At 39.9% G+C, this 21,077-nt stretch overlaps 1 protein-coding gene across 11 annotated transcripts in view; it reads right to left on the reverse strand.

Moving 5' to 3' along the window:
- elavl4 (ELAV like neuron-specific RNA binding protein 4) overlaps window positions 1-21,077 on the reverse strand; it is a 73,877-nt gene that overhangs the window by 23,588 nt on the left and 29,212 nt on the right. For 6 of the 11 annotated variants that reach the window (XM_080195494.1, XM_080195487.1, XM_080195496.1 and 3 more), the window contains exons 3-4: window positions 4,382-4,485; window positions 2,882-3,035 (exon numbers count right to left, since the gene is read on the reverse strand). The exons of 1 other annotated variant lie outside the window; for it this stretch is intronic. In XM_080195494.1, coding sequence (XP_080051620.1) covers window positions 2,882-3,035; window positions 4,382-4,485 — 258 coding nt within the window. Of the gene's footprint in view, window positions 1-2,881; window positions 3,036-4,381; window positions 4,486-10,630; window positions 10,649-21,077 lie in introns of all 11 variants that reach the window. 4 more of the 11 variants (XM_080195491.1, XM_080195486.1, XM_080195490.1 and 1 more) reach the window with 1 other exon arrangement.

Consider the following 21,077-nt stretch of genomic DNA (forward strand, 5'->3'; position numbering starts at 1 on the left):
ATATAGAAATTCCTTGTGGGACAAAGTTGTTCTCACTCCAAGTTTAAAGTTTATTTTATTAGTGTTGCAAGTAGGTTTACATTAACACTGCAATGAAGTTACTGTAAAAAAATCCCCCAGTTGCCACACTCTGGCACCAATTTGGGTACATTGAGGGAGAATTCAGCTTGGCCAATGCACCTAACCAGCACATTTTTGGATTGTTGGAAGGAACTGGAGCATCCAGAGGATACTCATGCAGACATGGGGAGAACATGCAGGCTCCACACAGAGGGTGGCCCGAGCATCGAACCCGGGTCCCTGGGGTTGAGAGGCAGCAGTGCTAACCACCGGCCCTTTGTGTCACCCTAGGTTTAGGAGCTGGAAACAGTTTTGGCTTGTTTGCCCTGATTGACTTGATCTCTACTGAGGGAAGATCCTGCCCTAGCCTTTGACATTGATTGATGCAAGGAAACACTGAGCCCAATCCTGCTGGGATGTAAACTGATAACACAAATGCTATATTAACATATATGCTATTTGGGGAAAGAGGAAGGGATCTGTGCATCAGCTCACATGATAAACTCTGTCCTTGCATGTTCACATGGCAATATTTCTGGTTATTATGCTGTAGGAATTATGTATCTTGAACAAATAGCATTCAGTTACATTCAATCTATTCCTGTGGTAACAATAACAACAACTTATATTGATATAACATTATTAAGGTAATAAAATGTCCCAAGGCACTTCACAGGAGCATTATAAAACAAAATATGACATGGAGTCATATAAGGAGATACTTGGTTAAATTACTGAAAGCATGGTCAAAAAGAGATGTTCTAAGGAATGTCTTAAAGGAGAAAAGCAAGGTAGAAAGGCGGAAAGGTGTAGGGAAGGTATACCATAGCTTTAGGCATAGGCAACTGAATGTGTGGTCACCAGTGGTGGAGCGATTGAAATCAGAGAGACTAGAAACAGAGGAGTGCGTATACATTGGAGGTTTGTGAGGCTGCAGATTACTGCGATAGGGAGGGTAAGACCATGGAGGGATTTGAAATGATAATTTTAAAATCAAGATGTCCTTAATTGGGATGCAACATAGGTGAGTGTAAATAAGGATATGGTGCAATTTAAGACACAGGCAGCAGAGTTTTGGATGATTTTAAATTTAGAGGACAGAATGTGTGAGATCAGCCAGGCCTGCATTGGAATAATAAAGTCGAAAGGTAATGAAGGCATTAATGAGTGTTTTAGACGAGGGGCAATGTTGGAGGTTTTAATGATGGCACACATATGTGGCAGAAGCTTATCTCAGGGTCGAATATGCTTCCAAGACTGCACACAGGCTGTCTTAATCTTAGGCTGTTGCCAGGGAGCTGGATGGAATTGATAATTAGAAATGGAGTATGGAGTGAGGACTGAAAACAGTTGCTTCAGCTTTCCCAATAATTAGCTGGAGGAAATTTCTGTTCATCCAGTACTCAACGTCAGATAAGCATTTGATAATTTACCAACTGAGGAATTGAGAGAGATGATGGTGAGGTAGAACTCGGTATCACCACAAACTAACTCTGTGATTTCGGATGAAATCACTGAGTGGCAGCATGTAGACAAGAAATAGGAAGGGGTCAAGGATAGATCCTTGGGGAACACCAGAGATGATAATGTGGGAACAGGAAAGGAAGCCATCACAAATTATTCTCTGACTACAATTAGAAATTAAGAATGGAACTAGGCGAGAGCAGTCCCACCCAGTGGATAACAGTGGAGAGATGTTGGAGGAGGATGATGTGGCAAGCATGTCAAAGGCTGCAGACAGGAGGAGGGAAAGTTTACCTTTGTCACAGTCTATTAGTTCTTTGTGCCAAGATAAATGATGCTGAAATAAAAAAATAATTGTTTTAATTGTATGCCTGACATCATTGCCATGTATGAATTACCCTGAGTTCAAGATATAAGCTTAGATTTTCAATTCTTGTCGGTTGATATTTCACTGGATCTATAGTTGGCAAAGCTGTATAGAGCTACTCAAGCTCACAATCACTGTATCCTTGCATCGCTGGGTGCTGGCTCCAACAAAGCATGATATATCACCCATCCATAGTTGGATGTAATATATTAACTAGATGTAAATGAGGGGAACAGCCTCTGCTGTGATACCCACCATTTGAATGTTGAATTTAGTATTCAGTGGTTGATGACAGGTGGGCCAATAAATAAATAAATGCTCAGGCAATACTGACATACAAAGGCTCTGGGAAAGGTTTAAAAATGTATTGATTTAAACATGCAGTTTTGCAGTCAGCATAGGGGCTGCCTACATTCTAACACTGTTACTGTATCAAAACACCATCCTCCTTTTTTAGGCCCAGGAGCCTGTCTCCAATATGAAAATAGACCCAAGGCTGGAAAATCAGCCAGTCAGAGGCACATCTTTGTGATGGACAGAAATCTCTCCCAGTCCTCAAGAACGTGGAGACATGTTTCAATAAAGAGGGAGGGGAAGAAAGATCATGCTGTCACCTTACAAAGCAATTACATGAATTATTTTTGAAAAACCTGAAAAAAGAGTTGAATGCAATATATTTTACATAATTTCTTGTTTCTTTTTATTATCTTGTCAACATTGTACATAAACAATCAGCCTTCTGTTGCTTTGCAAGATCAGAAAAGATACAGCTCTCACAAAGCAGAATGAATTCTAAGTAGGCTGCAAAACTTAATGAATGAAAAGCCATGTCAGTTCATGTGGCTATTTATAAAATAAAACAAAATCAAAGATTCCTATTGTTTGCAAAAATTCAAAATATTTATTGGTAATAATTCTGTTCCTTGAAATAATAGTGTTGTTAAAAGATTGTAAATGGTTATCTGGAAGAAGTATATCAGTGGCACCTACCAGTGACTTGGTCAACTAAAATTCTGGAAGTGATGATTCGGCCATATTGTGAAAACATCTGCTCTAATTCTTTCTGAGTCATAGATTTAGGAAGGCCACTAACGTACAAATTAGCATCACGAATTGATGCAGAGCTTGGACGAGCATAAGAAACCTGGAGAAAAGATGAAAACAAGAAATTCTGCTAAGTAAGGTTTTATGAAAATTGAAGGAATTGAGTTATGAATAGTAATGTTGGAATAGTCTGAACTATTTTTTGCTTGCCAAAATACCTTCTGCCTATATCAATTTATGAAGAAATTGGTAAATTCATACTGTCAGGTATTTTATAAGCAATCTGCCCGTGACAATTCATTTGTATGGACAAGAAAACAATTAAAAACCTAATTTTTATAAGGTGAAATATAATCTACATTTAAAGTTTTCTGAGCTACTGCATTAATGTTATCTATGTGTGTGTATTAATTGTAATGAAATTGAATGAATTGAGGAATTTATGCTATAAACAGACAGAATTTTTGGTAGCCAAAACCTGACAAGCAAATTTAAACCCCTGATTTTAACTGGGGATGGAGAATGAGAAAAGGGCAAAAGCAGCAGCTCGCAGGTGCACTGTGGAGCTTAGGGGAGCAATGGTACTTATCCTTCCACATGAAGGTAAGTAAAATCATCACAATGTTTTTGTTGGTGGCCAGTTGTTAGGCCATAGCAAACTTTGGAAAACTTTTAGTGGAACATGTCTTGCTCAGCACCAAGGAATTTTTAGGGGGTCCTTAAAAGAGTTAAGGTCCTTGTATGTCTATATATTTAACAACATCTGTATCCCAACACAAAATCAGCTTTGGTTTATTGCGTCCTTATATTGGTCCCTCTTAAGTACATTTTATGCTTGTAAAATGGATACAATGAGGACTAATTTTTAACCCACTGAGCTTTAACTGGCTATAAAACACAGAAGTTTGAGATATCAAGTTCAACTTATGATATCAAAAGCTAAAGTAAAAGCTGTGGTGAAAATTATATTAAAGAAAATTGACTTATTTTCCAAAGCTATATTAGACAAATTAACAAGATGAAAAAGTAAAAAGTAGCAATACATTAGTATCTAACTATATATTCATTCAAAAAGATTTAATGTTTTTCTTGTTTTCCTCTTAGAGGCTGCATGATTCAAATTTGTTGCATCAGATATTAAAAAGCATCTTTTAAGGTTAAAGGCTGCCGTCAGCAGCTGTGTCGGTAAATTATCTGCAGTAGGGGGAGTTTTCATTAGATGAACAAATGATTCAGCAGCCTGTTATACATTTCTAATTTCCATGCGCATTGAAATGTATAACAGGTAGCTGAATTGATGTCTACCATTTTATGTAATCATCCAAGTCAAAACTATCTCGTGTGACTTAACGTTTACACAAGGCAAATATTTTCTTTTTACGTAAGAAAACACTTTGATATGTACCTCAAAAATCAAAGCTCAAAAACAAATAGGATGCCTCTTACCTTTATGGTTTTGGTTTGAAGTCTAAGTCCATTTAAAGTATTAATTGCTTTTTCTGCATCCTTTGGATCGACATAGTTCACAAAACCGTATCCCAAACTCTGCCCTGTTTAAGAGGAATTATAGATGGCCAACCTTTAGTTTCTTAAAAGTAGAGCACAGTATTGCCACACTGCAACTCACAAGGAACAGCTGGAGTGTTGTAATTTTTATTTAGGTTGTTTTTCAAAAACGTAAAGCATTCCCTCTCTCACTCTCCATTTCACTTACTCTCAACTCTTGAGATATCACCTCTAACTTCATAATGTCAGATAATACTAATGTAAAATAAATAAGTCTAAGCTTTTCTTTGTAGCATAGATTATTATTTCACAAAACCAAAATGAAGTTGGACATGATTTTCTGAAGTCTTTCAATGCAACATATCAAAATTAATTAACATTAAAATATAACTATTAGTACTCTCTTTAAATTTCAAAACATTAGGAATACCTATGTTTAGGTAAAACTTTTATTTAATTTCTGTATTTTAAAAAAAATACATGTTTGCACAAATGAATTTTGATAATATCACAAGAGGCAATTGAAATATAATTAATAGGTTCAAATCTTAATAATTGGAGTGGAAATGGGATGGGACTAGCCCTAAAGAAGCTGTGCTGCACTTTCTACCCTGCTGTGACTCAGGTCTTGCCTACCACGTTTCTGGAGGCCTATTAATTACTACATGCAAACTGGGTTCTTTTGATATACATGGGACAACTGATTGGTGCATGTGTGTTCCTTCAGTTATGGATGAAGCATAAAGATGTTAAATCATAAAGGGTCTAAAAGTTAAGTATAGAACCAGTTTTAGGAACAGAAGAAATAATAGCAAGAATAGGTTATACAGCCCTCGAGCTTGCTCCATTATAAGAACATAAGAACTAGGAGCAAAAGTAGGCCATCTGGGTCCTCAAATCTGCTCCGCCATTCATAGACTTGATTAGGTAAATGAATAAACTATTGCTCGGTTTGTGGTTGGCACAAAAATAAGTGACAAGGCAAGGTTGAGGATGACATAAACAGGGGAAACTTCCCATCTTGCCTGCCACGGGAATTGTAGCCGGCGGGGAGGTGGGGGGCATGCAAAAGTAGGTTGATCTCAGGCAGGATTTTCTGGTTTTGGCGCGAGTGTGGTTGCAAAATCCCACCCAGACAGCCTATAAGCAGGTTAAGTGAGTGGGCAAAAACTTGGCAGGTGGAATATATTGTGGGAAAATATGAAGTTATTCACTTTATTATGAATGTTAATTAAATGGAAAAAGATTGCAGAAAGCTGCAACATAAATCACAAAAAGTTAGCATGCAAGTTCAGAAGATAATAGAGAAAGCAAATGCAATGTTGGCCTTTATTTCAAAGGGAATAAAGTATAAAAATGGGGAAATCTTGCTAAAACTAGGCACTAGTTTGAGCATAATTGGAACACTGTCAACTGTCCTGGCCCCCTTATCCAAAGAAAGATAAACTGGCATTGGAGGCAGTCCAGAGAAGGTTCCCTGGGCAGAATTTTACCAGCATGTCCACAAGTTTTGTACAATCCCATCCGAGGCCAACAGAGAATGCCATTCTCCGAGCCTCGCCCACCCTGGTAAAATTCTGGCCATTAGGTTGATCCTGTATAAGGAGGGATTTTGTTATGAGGAGAGGTTGAATGGCTGGGCCTGTACTCATTGGAGTTTAGAAGAATGATAGGTGTCTTACTGAAACATTGAGACTTCACAGTATACTAATACATGTGACAATAAATCAAATCAAATATAGGATGCTCAGCGGGCATGACAGGGTAGAGTCTAAAAGGTTGTTTCCTTTTGTTGGACAGTCTAAGATCAGAGGGCATAATCTCACAGTAAAGGGTTGCTCATATAAAACAAAGATGAGGAGGAATTTCTTCTCTCAAAGGGTATTGAACCTACGGAATTCTTTACTAAAAAGAGCTGTAGAAGCTGAGTTGTTAAATATATTCAAGGATGAGATAAGCAAATTTTTAATCAGTAAGGGAATCAAAGGTTGTGGTGATAAGGCAGGGAAGTGGTGTTGAGGATCATCATATCAGATCAGTCATGATCTCATTGAATGGCAGGGCAGACTCAATGAGTCCAATTGCCTACTTCTACTTCTACATGTTATGGTTACCCTCTGAGTGAAGGGAGTCCTCTTCATCTTGGTCCTAAATACCCTGTCTCTTATTTTGAAACTGTGTCAGGTGACTCTAGAAATACAGCCTGAGAAAAAAACCTTCTTGAATCTATTCTGTCGAGTCCTGTAAGAATGCTTGTATACTTTAATGAGATTATCCCTCATTCTGCTGAACTCTTGCAATGATACCAGCATGGGATTGTCAGCATGATCAACTGGCTGCGAGGTTTATTTAAATATTTAAACCTGAATTTTAATATCATTATTCGGTCCTAGGCTCATTTGCCTTAACGGCCTCATTGGTAGAGGTCCTCACCAGCAAGGATCACATTTGGTCCCCATCAACAGGGGTGACCTGACATGATGGGCTTGTGGGGGGAGCCAGAGGTCATTCAGGCCTCTGTGTGGTCGGGGACGGGGGCACTGTCCACCAGACATTGGGCAGGGGCCTAAGGAGAGGGGTGGGGCCTTAAGGGGAAGCTGCATGTGGGGAGCTGCACACTTCTGCAAATGGGGATCGTCAACACAGTGATTGACTGGGGGTGTAGGGGAGTGAGATATCTCCCAGTGCACTAACTGTGTACACTTTACACTGCACTGGGAGATCATGCACATGTGTAATGGCACCCTCTAGCTGTCAGAAGCCAGCTTCCTGGCATGAATAGACTCAAATCCATTCTGCCTGCTATCATGAACCACACTTTGCCGTATCTTCTTCTCTAAGTGGCTTAAGATTTGAATCTTTCTCTCGCCGAGAAAATGGGTGTTATTCTGTCCTGTTTTCACACTCGTTCAGCACTTGGAACTTTTTTGGTAAGATCAGCCCTAAAGTTTTTTTTAGTTTCCTTGCTATTTTCCATTGTAAATTCTCCTGTTACTGCTATTGTGGGTCCACAATTATCTTTGATAACATTCTCCTTTTACTTCTCTATAGAAGTTTTTACATCCCAATTTTATATTTCTCACCAGTTTACTTTCATATTCTATTTTCTTTTTTGAATTTCTTGATCTCCTTTGTTTAATTCCAAAATGCTCTCAATCCTTAGGTTTACTACTTTTTTGGTAACTTTATAAGCCTTTCCTTTGATTGAACACAATTTTTAAATTTTTCTTGATAATAGTCATTAGGTTGCACAGAACCATAGAAACCATAGAGCCAGTCAACCCATCTTGTCCACGTCAGCCAGAGGACTCCCGGGTGCTCTTTCTTTCAGGACCTTCCTACACCCAGCCCATAGCCCTGTAGCTTACAGCACTTCTCCAGGTACTTTTTAAAAGAGTTTGGGGTCTCTGCCTTCACCAACAACTTGGACAGTGAACAATAGCAAGAATACCAATGTCTTCCCCTTACAATGGTCTTCTTGCAATTTTTCTGGTGAATGCAGACAAAAGCTTTGATAAAATGTCTTTTCCCTTGTTAATCATGAGTTGGATCATTTTTGCAGCTGAGTTTTTGTGCTTAAATTTGTTGTAAACTATGTATTAATTCTTTGAATGCTGCCATTGTCTGTCTTCCATTATATCTTTTAATGTAGATCTCCAGCCTACCTCAGTCAATCTGCCTCTCATACCTTTGTAGTTTCCTCTGTTTAGATTTAAGACCCTAGTTTTGATTGAAATACATTACTTTCAAAATTAAAGTAAAATTCTATATTATGGTAACTCTTCCCAGGAGATTACATGGCAACAAGAGTATTTATTAGTTTTCCCATCGCACAACACCAGACCTAAGTAGCCCATTCTCTGATTGGTTCCTTAACAAAGAACAAAGAAAATTACAGCATAGGAACAGGCCCTTTGGCCCTCCACGCCTGCACCAACCATGCGGCCTGACTTAACTAAAACCCCCAACTTTAGGGGACCATATCCCTCTATTCCCAAGCTATTCATGTACTTGTCAAGATGGCCCTTAAAAGTCACTATCATATCCGCTTCCACTACCTTTCCCGGTAACATACTGTTCTAAAAAAAATCTTGCATTCTTTGCAAGAATTTGTCCTCCACAGCATTAGCACCAACTAAGGTTACCCAGTCTATACGTAGATTGAAATCCCTTATTAGCCCTGTTATTTGCACCTCTAATTTTCTAATTTATACTGGAAATTATCCTAATTTATAATTCATTATCATTATGATTTGGTGGTCTTCTACCAATGTTTGCTGCTCTTTGCTGTTTCCCAATTCCACTCAAATTGATTCTGCATCTTGATCTTCTGATCTAAGATTCTCTCTCATTGAGATATTGATCTCATCCTTTTCTGCCACCATTTTGCACAGCCATTTAACCGATCTAAATCCTTTTGCAGAAATTTTGCGTCATCCTCACTGGTTACTTTTCTTCCTAGCGTGTATCATCAACAAATTTGGGTACATTATGCTCAATGTCCTATCTAAATCATCATGTCAATTGTAAATAGCTGAGACTCCAGCACTGATCCTTGAGGCATTCCACAAGTTATAACCTGCCATCCCCAAAATGACCCATTGATTCTCTATCAGTTAACCTATACTTACTCCATCATAATATACTACCTTTAATTCCATGAACTATTAGATTTTACGGGGCCATGAGAAACAGGAATACTCGTCAGCTAGCCTGATTTCTAGGCTGCCTAATATTGAACCGGCAGTACAACATATCTTTAGAATCTGGCGCTTATGCTGGTGACATGGTACTGCCTGGAGTTAAGATCAACTTCATTAAGTGGGATGGTACGTCTCACATTATATAACATTTAAAGTCCAGCTGATGTGCTTTTTGAAGATTTCATGAGCTATTTTCCATTGTAACAAGTAACAAGATATTAATTAATTCTAAATTTAAATAGGGATACTTGTGAAATTCCTGTTTTCATTTAATAGAAATTACTTTTTGATCTGAATGCTTTATAAGTGTAAATTGTACCCTTTTTGCAATTCATTCCTTGCAATCTAGTGATGAAGTTCAACATAATAACTGCATTTATTGCAAAAATCATAGAATAATACAGCACAAAAGGAGGCTATTTGGCCAATTGTACCTATGTTGCATTGGTCTTTGAAAGAGCAAGCCATTTAGTTCCAACCCCTGCTCTTTCTCCATAGCAGCGCAAACCTTTTCTATTCAAGTATAATGACAGTTTCCTTTTGAAAATTATGAGTTTATCTTTTACAGGAAGTGCATTCTAGATCTTGCCAACCCTCCAATAAATCTTCCCTTACCCTCCTTTGCTCAAAGGAGAAAATATAAAGAACATATCTATACAAATCTTATATGAGTGAATTCACCTATTGTCACATCAGCCTTGCATGCTGTATAAATATCTTATTTAACAATGCCGTGTGTGCTCTCTTTTCACATTTCTGACTGGGTGAAACAGTTTGTAACAAGTTTTCATGGCTCAATGATTTCAAAGCCCAAAACCACAATAATACAATTACATGAATGACCAATACAATACGAACATCCTCTGCTACGTGAATCAGATCATGCTACTTAAATAAAACTGAATCACTGCACTATATATTTAAGAAATGTTTTGCATATTTGTAAACTGAAAGCTAGAATTGAAACTTATTTTGAAATTCAACAGTTCTCTTTTAATTTGTTTCCTAATACATATGTTAAGTTCTGGGTTTGTGTGACTTAAGAATAAATCTGATATAAAATACAATTAGATTAATATATGTACACATACACTCAAACTATAATCAGTGTTTTTCTTGATTCAAAATGATTTTAACAAATGCTTCAAGCATATTATGTTGTTAAGGTTATTTCACTGCTTATCAGTAGGCTGATGAGTCATGAATTAAGCTTCATGAGAAGAAAATAGCCAGATGCTAACTGGGAGTTGCCACCCACTGTTGTGCTGTTGATTTATTAATGCAGTACTAATTATTAAAGGTTGTTGTATGAATTTTCAACAAACCAATTTTAGTTATTTATAGTCAAATAGATATTAGAAACACACAACTGGTTATTATGCACAGACTGATCATGTGAGAGCTCATTTTGAGAATTCAAAAACAATCATTGGTAATCTCAGATTGTAAATAGTTTTGATTTTTAAAATACATTTTCCATACCTACCAGTATTTTTTATATCAGCTGAAGTCAGTACCATTGAAATGCATGGAGACAGGAAACAGGAAGTAAAACAGGGCAAATTTACCGGTACTTATAAGAGCTATGTTTAAACTTTAAAAAAAATCAAGAATCAAATGTAATTTTAAGTTGAGCTTTTTGATTGAACTTATCAGTGTTAAAGTGTTCCACAATATTTTAATATATTAGAGAAATTAATTAAATAAGTACTACCCAAAAAAGAATTACACATTAAACTCTTATTTTGTTTTTTCCTAGTCACAGAATTTCAACAGATGTATATTATGTTGAGCATCATTTATTCAGCAGCCAAATTCAATAGTATGCCAAAGTTGCAGAATCACATACCAGAGGAACTGGTCATTTCTAACAAAAAAAAGGTGAAATTTGATGTTTGGCCATTTGCAATTAAAGGATGTGAAGCTGAATAAGATGCAATATTCCATGGTCCAACTTAGATTTAAAAATATTTCATGTACAATTTTCAAAAAAATAACTCCAGCATGCATATCTAAATAGCAACATCATATCAAAATAATTGTGAAATATTTTTTCTAAATTGCATTTTTCTCTCTGGTATCCTGAGCTACTTATTTTCTGCAGCCAGTCTTCAACGTCAATCTGAACTGGCTGCTCGGAGGAATTTGAAGTGCCTGGTACATGTTCTGTTTCTGATTTCTGTTCAGTGTTTCCCTCAGGATGCAAGATTGAGTTTGTGAACTCAACGGCCTGGGAAATTTTTTAAAAACTGTCTTTGTTATTTGCTGAAAAGGCTGTGTTCATTGCCCATTCTGAGTTGTTTTGCAATAATCTAGCAGCCTTCACACTCATTTTATCCTGGTGCTAGCCTACAAATGATCAAAGTATTGAAATAAATTTCATAACTTGCACTTGCTGGGTTTGTGCTCAGGATTTTGGTTCAGTGCATAACCATAAGGCTTAACCGATCTGTTGTTCTCTTGTATTACAGCAGCAGATGATAATATATTGTCCTACTCTTTCCAAATAGCTTTTCCAACCTTCCACATTATAATTAAATATACATTCATTTTTAAGACGTTTGTTGTACTCTAATAGCAATGGAACAAAGTTTGTTGAGCTGGAAAATTCCCAAAATGAATATTTTTTATGATAAGGCACTAAAATTAACATTAAGAATGAGAATTTCATTGCTACTGGTGTGGTAAAAGAGTGCAAAAATAATGCACACACAGACACAGGGCTGTTTCCTCAATTTTAAGGACTCAGAGTTCAGTGCGGTCTTTTTGCTATCTAGTTACTTTGATATTTCACCTACTTCATTGTATTTGTTTATAAGATTATAATTTTATATTTGTGTAATGAATTAAAAATTTTGTATGTGGCAAGCATAGTTTGAGGTGTTTCCTCTTGCATTCAATTCCTCAGAAAATAGGCAGGATTTTCTCACTGGCTTCAGGACCCTGCTGCAGAACGAAACAGCTAGGAGCTAGACTGCTGAATCCACTTTCCTGGAAGGTCACCTCCATGCATACTAAGGACAGTAGGCAGGCTCCCAATGCGGCTAGCTGTAGAACCTCAGCAGGGGAATAGCAGGGGTACCTCAACATGAAGATGTCTTCAATTTAGACAACTATATTAGAGGGAGATGGCAAATTCGAGGTGAAACACCTCTGCATGAATTGTTGGAGTTATGGCATTTCACAAAATGCCAGCATGGCAGTAAAATTATCCTATTTAGAACTGTCTTAATTATGTAAACTGGTTGCATACCTCTGTGACGCAGGCAGCCAATCTGCAATCCTTCAAATCTGGAAACCTCCCCAGTGGTGGATTGTCGACCTTTCCTTTTATTTATTCACAGGATGTGGGCATCGTTGCTTGGGCTGGCATTTATTGCTCATTCCTAATTAGTGGTGGAATCACTGCAGTCCATGTAGTGCAATAATGTGTGGCTTGGAAGGGAGTTGCAGGTGGTGGTGTTCCTATGTGTTTGCTGCCCTTTTCCTTCCGGGTGGAAGAGTTCATGGATTTGGAAGGTGCTGTTGAAGGAGCTTGGGTACGTTACTACACATTGTTGTTGGAGCTGCAGTCATTCAGCCAAATGAAGAATATTCCATCACACTCTGGACTTGTGCCTTGAAAATCGTTGATGGACTTTGGGGAATCAGGAAGGTGAATTACTTGCCACGGAATTCCCAGGTTCTGACCTGCTCTTGTAGCCATGTATTTATGTGGCTGGTCCAGCTTGGTTTCTGGTCATTGGTAACCATTTGGATGTTAATAGTGGGGCATTCAATGATGGTAACGTGACTGAATGTCAAGGAAAGATGTTTAGATTCTCTCTTGCTGGAGATGGTCATTGCCCAGCCCTTCTGTGGTGTGAATGTTACTTGTCACATAATAGTTCAAACCTGAATAACTGATGCTTCCTTATTTGCTCAGCTTCCACCCCTACTTCCAAGCTCACCACCAAGAGGTTGGGAACATTTTGCCCAACTAAGCAAGCCATGTCAATGCACAGTAAGAATTGGACTGATAAGTGGTAAGTAACAACAGTCATGCCACATTACTACCAAATAATGATCATAAATAACTGAATCCAACATCAAATATATCCAGTGGTGATCAGAATTTCAACAATAACAGCTGCATAAGTGCATGGCTTCTCGAGTGGATCAGAGGTTGGGTATCCTGTGATAAGTGATCCAACTCGAGTTCCTAAAGCTTCCCAACATCAAGGCACAAGTCAATATGATGAAATGTCCATTTGCCTGCTTGCAGCTGCAACTTTCAAAAAGCTCAATACCATCAAAGACAAGGAAGTCTCCTTGATGACTAGTTCATTCAACTTAAACATCGATTCCCTCCATCATTGGCAACAGAACCAGAGGGGGGGATGAGAATTTTATTTTCACAATGAGATCTCATGAAAGGAATATACTTTCTCAGTGGAAGCAGATTCAATAGAAATTTTCAACAAGAAATTGGATTATATATTTACAACAAAAATGTAGGGTTATGGGGAAAGAGTAATAAAGTAAAACAAATTGGAGAGCTTTCAACTGGCATGATGGGCTGCGTGACATTCCATGGCTGCAGTGTGTACACTCAAGGCTTCTTCAACAGCACCTTCCAAATCCTTTAGCTCCATAATCCAGCTGGAATGGGTGGGGGGGGAGAGGGGGGAGCTGTTATATATGAGCACCTTCTCTTGTGCAAGTCTCTGCAGTATTTTAGAATGATATACATGCGTGCATGGTGGAAGAAATGCTTACTTGTATCACACAATTCAATACTGCTAAGAAATACTCAGTCTGTTAAAACTGGAAACTTGTATAATTTGACACTACATGGCCCATGATTTAAAATAAAATACATTATCAAGGCTTATTCTGTAACTGAGTAGGATGCAAAATCTTTACTTTTATGCAACAAAGATTGGTAAGATTTGAAACATATTAAGTAGATACAAATAAATGGTTTAGACATAATGAGCTAATCAGATCTGTTTCTTTTGCATACTCTCCTTTGCCCTTGCAAAGCCCCCCTGCTGACCACTCCTCCTGCAGAGCTTCTCCCTGCATAAGCTCTGTCCGTCATTATACATACCCTTATCATAGTTCCCTGCCCCCACTCAGGTTCTACCCCCATGGCACTGCCCCTGGCAAACTTATGGTGCCAGGCTGGCATTGCCATTGAGCACTGCCTAGACATGCCCTGACTACCCTAGGGCTTCAATGGTCTCTGATCCTCCTGGCATGAACCTGGCACCTGGTCTCTGCTGAGAGAGGCCAGCAATGATTTTTGCTGGTGTGATTTCACACCGGCAAGGGGGAAGATTCCAGAAGGTTGGTTAATGCCGTATGGGAGCAAGATAAGTCCTTTTAACTCTCACTGATTGATTTTGCCGATCTCACTGGCAAAATAGAGCTAGGAGGATAGCAAACCAATTTGTACCTGGTGTGAATCTTCCTGTCTCCGGTAAGATTGCGCCCATTATTTGTGTGGCACGAATGTTATGTGCTATTTATCAGCCTAAGCCTGAATGTCATCTAGGTCTTGTTGCATGCAAACATTGAGTGTTTTAATTTTTGAGGAGTTGAAAATGGTGCTGAATACTGTGCAATCATCAGCAAACATTCCCATTTCTGAACTAATGATAGATGGAAGGTCACTGAAGCTGAAGATGGTTGGGCTGAGGACATTACCCTGCTGAGGCATTTCTGCGGCATTATCCTGAGGTTGAGATGAACAGCCTCCAACAACCAACAATTTCCTTTGTGTTTGGTATGACTCCAATGAATAGAGGGTTCTCCCACTGATTTCTAATGACTTAAATTTTGTCAAGACTCCTTAACAATGCACATGGTCAAAAGCTACATTACATCAAGAGCAGTCACCTCTGGAATTCAGCTCTTTCGTCCATATTTGGTCAAGACTGTAAGAGATTTGAAGCTGGGTGACCCTGGCAGAACCCAAACTGTGCATTGGTGAGCATGTTAGAACAAAGAAAAGTACAGCACAGGAACAGGCCCTTTGACCCGCCAAGCCTGTGCTGATCATGATGCCCTAAACTAAAACAAACCTTCTGCCCTTATTTGTTCCATATCCCTCTATTCCCTCCGTATTCATGTACCCATCTGATGCCTCTTAAATGTTGCTAATGTACCTGCTTCCACCATCTCCTCTGGGAGCACGTTCCAGGCGTCCACCACTCTCTGCATGAAAAACTTCCCTTGCATATCTCCCATAAACTTTCCCCCTTTCACCCTGAACCTATGCCTCCTTGCAATTGACACTTCCATCCTGGGTAAAAGCCTTTGACTATTCACCCTGTTTATGCCTCTCATACTTTTGTAGACCTCTGTCAGATCTCCCCTCAGCCTTTTTCCAGTGAATCCTAGTTTATTCTCCTTATAGCCAATGCCCTTGAGACCAGGCAACATGCTGATGGATCTGCTTTGCATTCCCTCTAAACCTTGCATGTCCTTCTGGTAGTGTGGCAACCAGAATTGCAAGCAATACTCCAAATGCAGTCCAACCAAGGTTTTATATAGCTGCAACATGATCTGCCATTATGATGAGTTAATGCCACTTGATAGCATTGTCAATTTCACCTTTCATCACTTTGCTGATGATTGAGAGTTGACTGATGGGATGGTAATTGGTTGGATTGGATTTGTTCTGTGTTTTGTGAACATGACATACTTTGTTATTTTCCATATTGTCAGACAGATGCCAGTGTTGTAGCTTAATGGTAAAGCTTGGCAAAGGACGTAGCTAGTTCTAGAGCACATGTCTTCAGTACTACAGCCAAATATTGTCAGGGCTCATAGCCTTTGCTCTGTTCAGTGTCTTCCACCATTTCTTGATATTATGTACAGTGAATCAAATTGTTTGTATGTGATGCTGAGGTGTTCAGGAAGAGGCCAAGATAGATCATCCATGTAGAACTTCTGTCTGAGAATGGTTGTAAATGTTTCAGCTTGTCTTTTCCACTTACATGTTGCAGTCCCCCATTGTTGAGGACAGATATATCAATGGAGCACTTTCGTCTAGTTAACTGCTTTATTGTCCACCATCGTTCACGACTGGCTGTGGCAGAACCTCAGAGCTTTAATCTGATCCACTGGTTGTGGGATTGCTTTGCTCAGTGTATTGTATGCTACTTCTGCTGTTTATCAGGCATGCAGTCCTGTATTGTAGCTTCACCAGGTTGACACTTCACTTTTAGATGTGTCATGTGCTGCTCTTGGCATGTTTTCTTGCGTGCCTCATTGAACCAGATCTTCTGGCTTGATAATAATGGTAAAGTGAGGAATATGCTGTGCCATGAAGCTGAATACAATTCTGCTGCTACCGGTGGCCCAGAGAACGTCATGAATGATCAGTTTTTGGCTGCAATATCTGTTTTCAACAGATCCCATTAAAAGCAGTACTAGTGCCCCCAATGAAATGGAGGATATCCTCAGTGTGAAAATGGAATTTAGTCTCTGTGCGATGGTAACTCCTACAAATACTCTCATGGACAGATGCATCTATGATTAATGGATTGATGAGGTAAAGTTGTTTTTTTTTCTCGTATTGGTTCTTTTACCACTTTTGCAGGACATGGCTAGAATTTTCCACCATTCATGCCAGTTGGTCCAGTTGCAGTGAATGAAGATTTGGCTGAAAACCAAATTCTCTGTCCTCATTTGCAGCAGTGGCAGGACGTGAATGGCTGGAAAATTTCAGCCCATGTCTGCCAAATATGTCCTTCAAGACTGGGTCAATCTTTCAGTAGTGGCACCACCAAGCAACCTTTGGTGATGGACATTGAAATACCCCACTTAGAATACATTCTGTGAGCTTGCTACCCTCAGGTTTCCCTTCCGAGTGGTATTCAACATTTGTGAGCACAGGAAGGGTGATGGTAACTGGCAATCAGCTGGTTTTCTTGCCCATGTTACATGCAGCTCAAAGGTGACAAGGCCTCCAACACAGAGGCTACAGGCAGAGAGGACCAACTCTCCCAACATTCTGACCACTAGTCCCTCAGGCTTTCACAGCAGGTTTGTGTGTCAGCTGTAGACCATATACCTGCCTACTCTTTCCCAATGTTGTGCATACATTTCTCTTGAAAGGAAAGAATTATGTACATTAGAAATGTCTGTATGGACAGGAGAGAAGGACAACATTTGTGGAGGTGTCTGGGAGACGTGTGAATATAAGATTTTTTTAATCTAGATGAGGATGTGGAGAACAATGAGTGGATCAGCAAGCTGTATTGCTCTTAGGGATGTTGTGCAGGAGAATGCTGGGAAAGTCAATGTATGGGGCTTGGCACCTTACAGTTCTGTGCTGCTCATTCTCTAGCCTCTAAGGACTTTGATTTGCTTGATGCACAACTTCCATGTAGGAAGGACCACATTTCTGCTGCTGAATTCCTGATCTTTTCCATGCACACCTGCTTGGTTTGAGAGACTGGCCTTTTTCTCCTGTCCTTGGGGAAGATCACTTTTCTGCAGACCTTCAGCAGAAACTGAATTTTTAAAATTTCTTTCCCAGAACATGAGCGTCACTGGTTAGGCCAGCATTTTTATTGCCCATTCTGAATTGCCCTTGAGAAGGTGGTGATGAGCAGCCTTCTTGAATCACTGCAGTTTGTGTGCTGTAAATAAATCTAGAAAACTGTTAGGAAAGCTCTTCCAGGATTTTTCCAGCACCAGTGAAGGAACAGCAATACAGATCCAAATAAGGATGGTGTGTGGCTTGGAGGGGAATTTGAAATGAATGAAAGACACCTACTGGGGACAGGTTGGGGGCAGTCTTGCTTGGTCTCCTCCCTCCTTCTGCGGTTACTGCTGCCTCATGAACGGAAGTCAATTTAAAGCTTTCAGACGCACGTTGAACCCTTTGAATGAGAAATCCTGGGGGACCTCGTCATGCCTGGTATGGATCATGCTGACCCAGAAAAATAGTGTGCAGACGGAAAAATCAGCTTTGCATGTGGCGCCAAAGTTTGTGAGCCCTTAAAAAATGGTGGCCTGGTCTCAGAAAAGTGGCGCTGGCCAGCAGGTTGACTACAATGAGTAAATTAGCATCTATCAGGTGGGAGAATCACGGCCTGTATGTAAGAGTTTCTATAGATATTTAAATAAAAGAGCATTGTTCAGAAAGATAGTGCGTCTGGGGAATTGAAAATGGAAAGTAGGATGATGGTAGATAAATTGAACAGAGAATTTGAATCAGTCTTCACTATAGAGGATACAAGTAACACTCCAGAAACAGCTTTAAATCAGAAAGTGGAAAGGAAGGCAGGACTCGGGAAAATTACACTCATCAGGGAAATGGTATTGCGAAAATTGTTGGGGCTGTGGGCTGAAAAATCCCAGAGTCTGGATGGATTTCATCCTATGACCCTTGAAGAAGTGGCTAAAGAGCTAGTTGAAGTATTGGTTTTAATTTTCTAAAATTTCCTAGATTCAAGGGATGTTCCATTAGATTGAAAAATAGCAAATGTAACTCCTTAATTCAAAAGGAAGATAGCCAGAAAGCGGGAAACTACAGGCCTAGCACCTCTCATTGAGAAAATGTTAGAAACTATTATCAATGGTGTTATTGCAGGGCACTTGGATAAGCTCAAGGTAATCAGAGAGAGTCAGCATGGTTTTTTGAAAGGGAAATCATGCTTAATCAGCTTATTGGAGTTCTTTGAAGGAGTCACATGTGCTATGGATATGGGGGAACTGATGGGATGTACTGTACTTAGATTTCCAGAAGGCATTTGATAAGATGCCACATCAAACTTCAAAAGTTATTGTGGAAAATAAAAACTCACGGTGTAAGCCCTCAGGGGCGGGGGGGAGGGGCAACTGTAGGGGATAACATATTGGCATGGATAGAAAATAGGCTAGTTAACAGAATGTTTGCATCAATTGATCTTTTTCTGGAGAGTTACAGAGCTCTGAGATTCAGAGAGATTTATGGGTCTTACAGCATTAATCAGAAAAGGGTACTATGAAGGTACAGTAAGTAATTAGGAAAGTTATTAGAATGTAATCGCTTATTATGAGGGGAATTGATTATAAAAGTAGATGAATTGCGCTTTGTTTGTACAGGGCACTGGTGAGAGCACATCTGCAATATTGTATACAATATTGATCTTCTTATTTAAGGAAATATGTTAAAACAATGGAAGCAGATCAGAGAAGGTTTACTTGACTACTATCTGGAATGGGCAGGTTGTCTTGCGAGGAAGGATTGGACAAGTTAGGCTTGTATCCACTGGAGTTTAGAAGGGTAAGAGGTGACTTGATTAGAATCTTTAAGATCCTGAGGGGTCCGAACAGGCTGGGTGTGGACAGGTGTTTCCCCTGTGTGAGAATCTAGAACTGGAGCTCACTGTTTAAAAATAAGGGGTTACTCATTTATGATAGAGATGAGGTGAAAATATTTTACTCAGAGGGTCGGAAGTCTTTAGAATTCTCTTCCTCAAACAGTAATGTGTTTACATACTTTTAAGGCAGAACAAGATAGATACTTGATTAATAAGGGGGTGACAGATTATCAGCAGGAATGTGGGTTGAGGTTACAATCAGCTAAGCGACAGTCTTATTTTTAAATGACACCTTTCTTTCTCGTGGAGTTTTTGTTTAGACTGTGCAGGTGCCTGAAGCAGGGGGAATTATGCGTGTGAGGCCAGTTTGTTGTTCTCGGTGTCGGATGTGGAAGGACCTGGAGTCGCCTAGCCTCCCGGACGTCCATATCTGCGTCAGGTGCATCGAGCTGCAGCTCCTAAGGGACTGCGTTAGGGAACTGGAGCTGCAGCTTGATGACCTTCGTCTGGTCAGGGAGAGTGAGGAGGTGATAGACAGGAGTTACAGGCAGGTGGTCACACTGGGGCCACGGGAGGCAGACAAGTGGGTCACGGTTAGCAAGGGAAAGGGGAAAGGTCAGGTACTAAAGAGTAGCCCAGTAGCTGTGCCCCTTAACAATAAGTACTCCTGTTTGAGTACTGTTGGTGGGGACAGCCTACCTGGGGGAAGCAACAGTGGCCGTGCCTCCGGCACAGAATCTAACCCTATGGCTCAGAAGGGTAGGGAAAGGAGGAGGAGGAAGGCAGTAGTGATAGGGGACTCTATAGTGAGGGGGTCAGACTGGCGATTCTACAGACGCAGTCAAGAAACTGATGGTAATTTGGATGGTAATTTGCCTCCCTGGTGCCAGGATCCGAAATGTTTCAGATCATGTCCAAGATATCCTGAAGTGGGAGGGAGGTCGTGGTACATATTGGTACCAATGACATAGGTAAGAAAAGGGAAGAGGTCCTGAAAGGAGAATATAGGGAGTTAGGAAAGGAGTTGAGAAGAAGGACCACAAAGGTAGTAATCTCGGGATTGCTGCCTGTGCCACGAGAGTAGGAATGGAATGGGGTGGAGGATAAATGCGTGGCTGAGGGATTGGAGCAGGGGGCAAGGATTCAGGTTTCTGGATCACTGGGACCTCTTTTAGGGCAGGTGTGACCTGTACAAAAAGAATGGGTTGCACTTGAATCCCAGGGAGACCAATATCCTGGCGGGATGTTTGCTAAGGCTACTGGGGAGAGTTTAAACTAGAAAAGTTGGGGGATGGGAATCAAATTGAAATAACTGGGAAAGAGGAGGTTAGCTCACAAATAGAGACAGCTACTCGACAGTGTGAGAGGGAGGATAGGCAGGTGATAGAGAAGGGGAGCACTCAGACCGAAGGAGGGGATCACTCAGACTGAAGGTTTGAGATGCGTCTATTTTAACGCAACGAGTGTTGTGAACAAAGTGGATGAGCTTAGACCGTGGATCACTACTTGGAACTGTGATGGGGTGGCCATTACAGAGACTTGGATGACTCAGGGACAAGACTGGTTACTTCAAGTGCCGGGTTTCAGATGTTTCAGAAGGGACAGGGAGGGAGGCAAAAGAGGTGGGGG

Source organism: Carcharhinus amblyrhynchos, chromosome 9, assembly GCF_965287045.1.
Source record: "Carcharhinus amblyrhynchos chromosome 9, sCarAmb.v2.hapA, whole genome shotgun sequence".
NCBI classification, from domain to species: domain Eukaryota; kingdom Metazoa; phylum Chordata; class Chondrichthyes; order Carcharhiniformes; family Carcharhinidae; genus Carcharhinus; species Carcharhinus amblyrhynchos.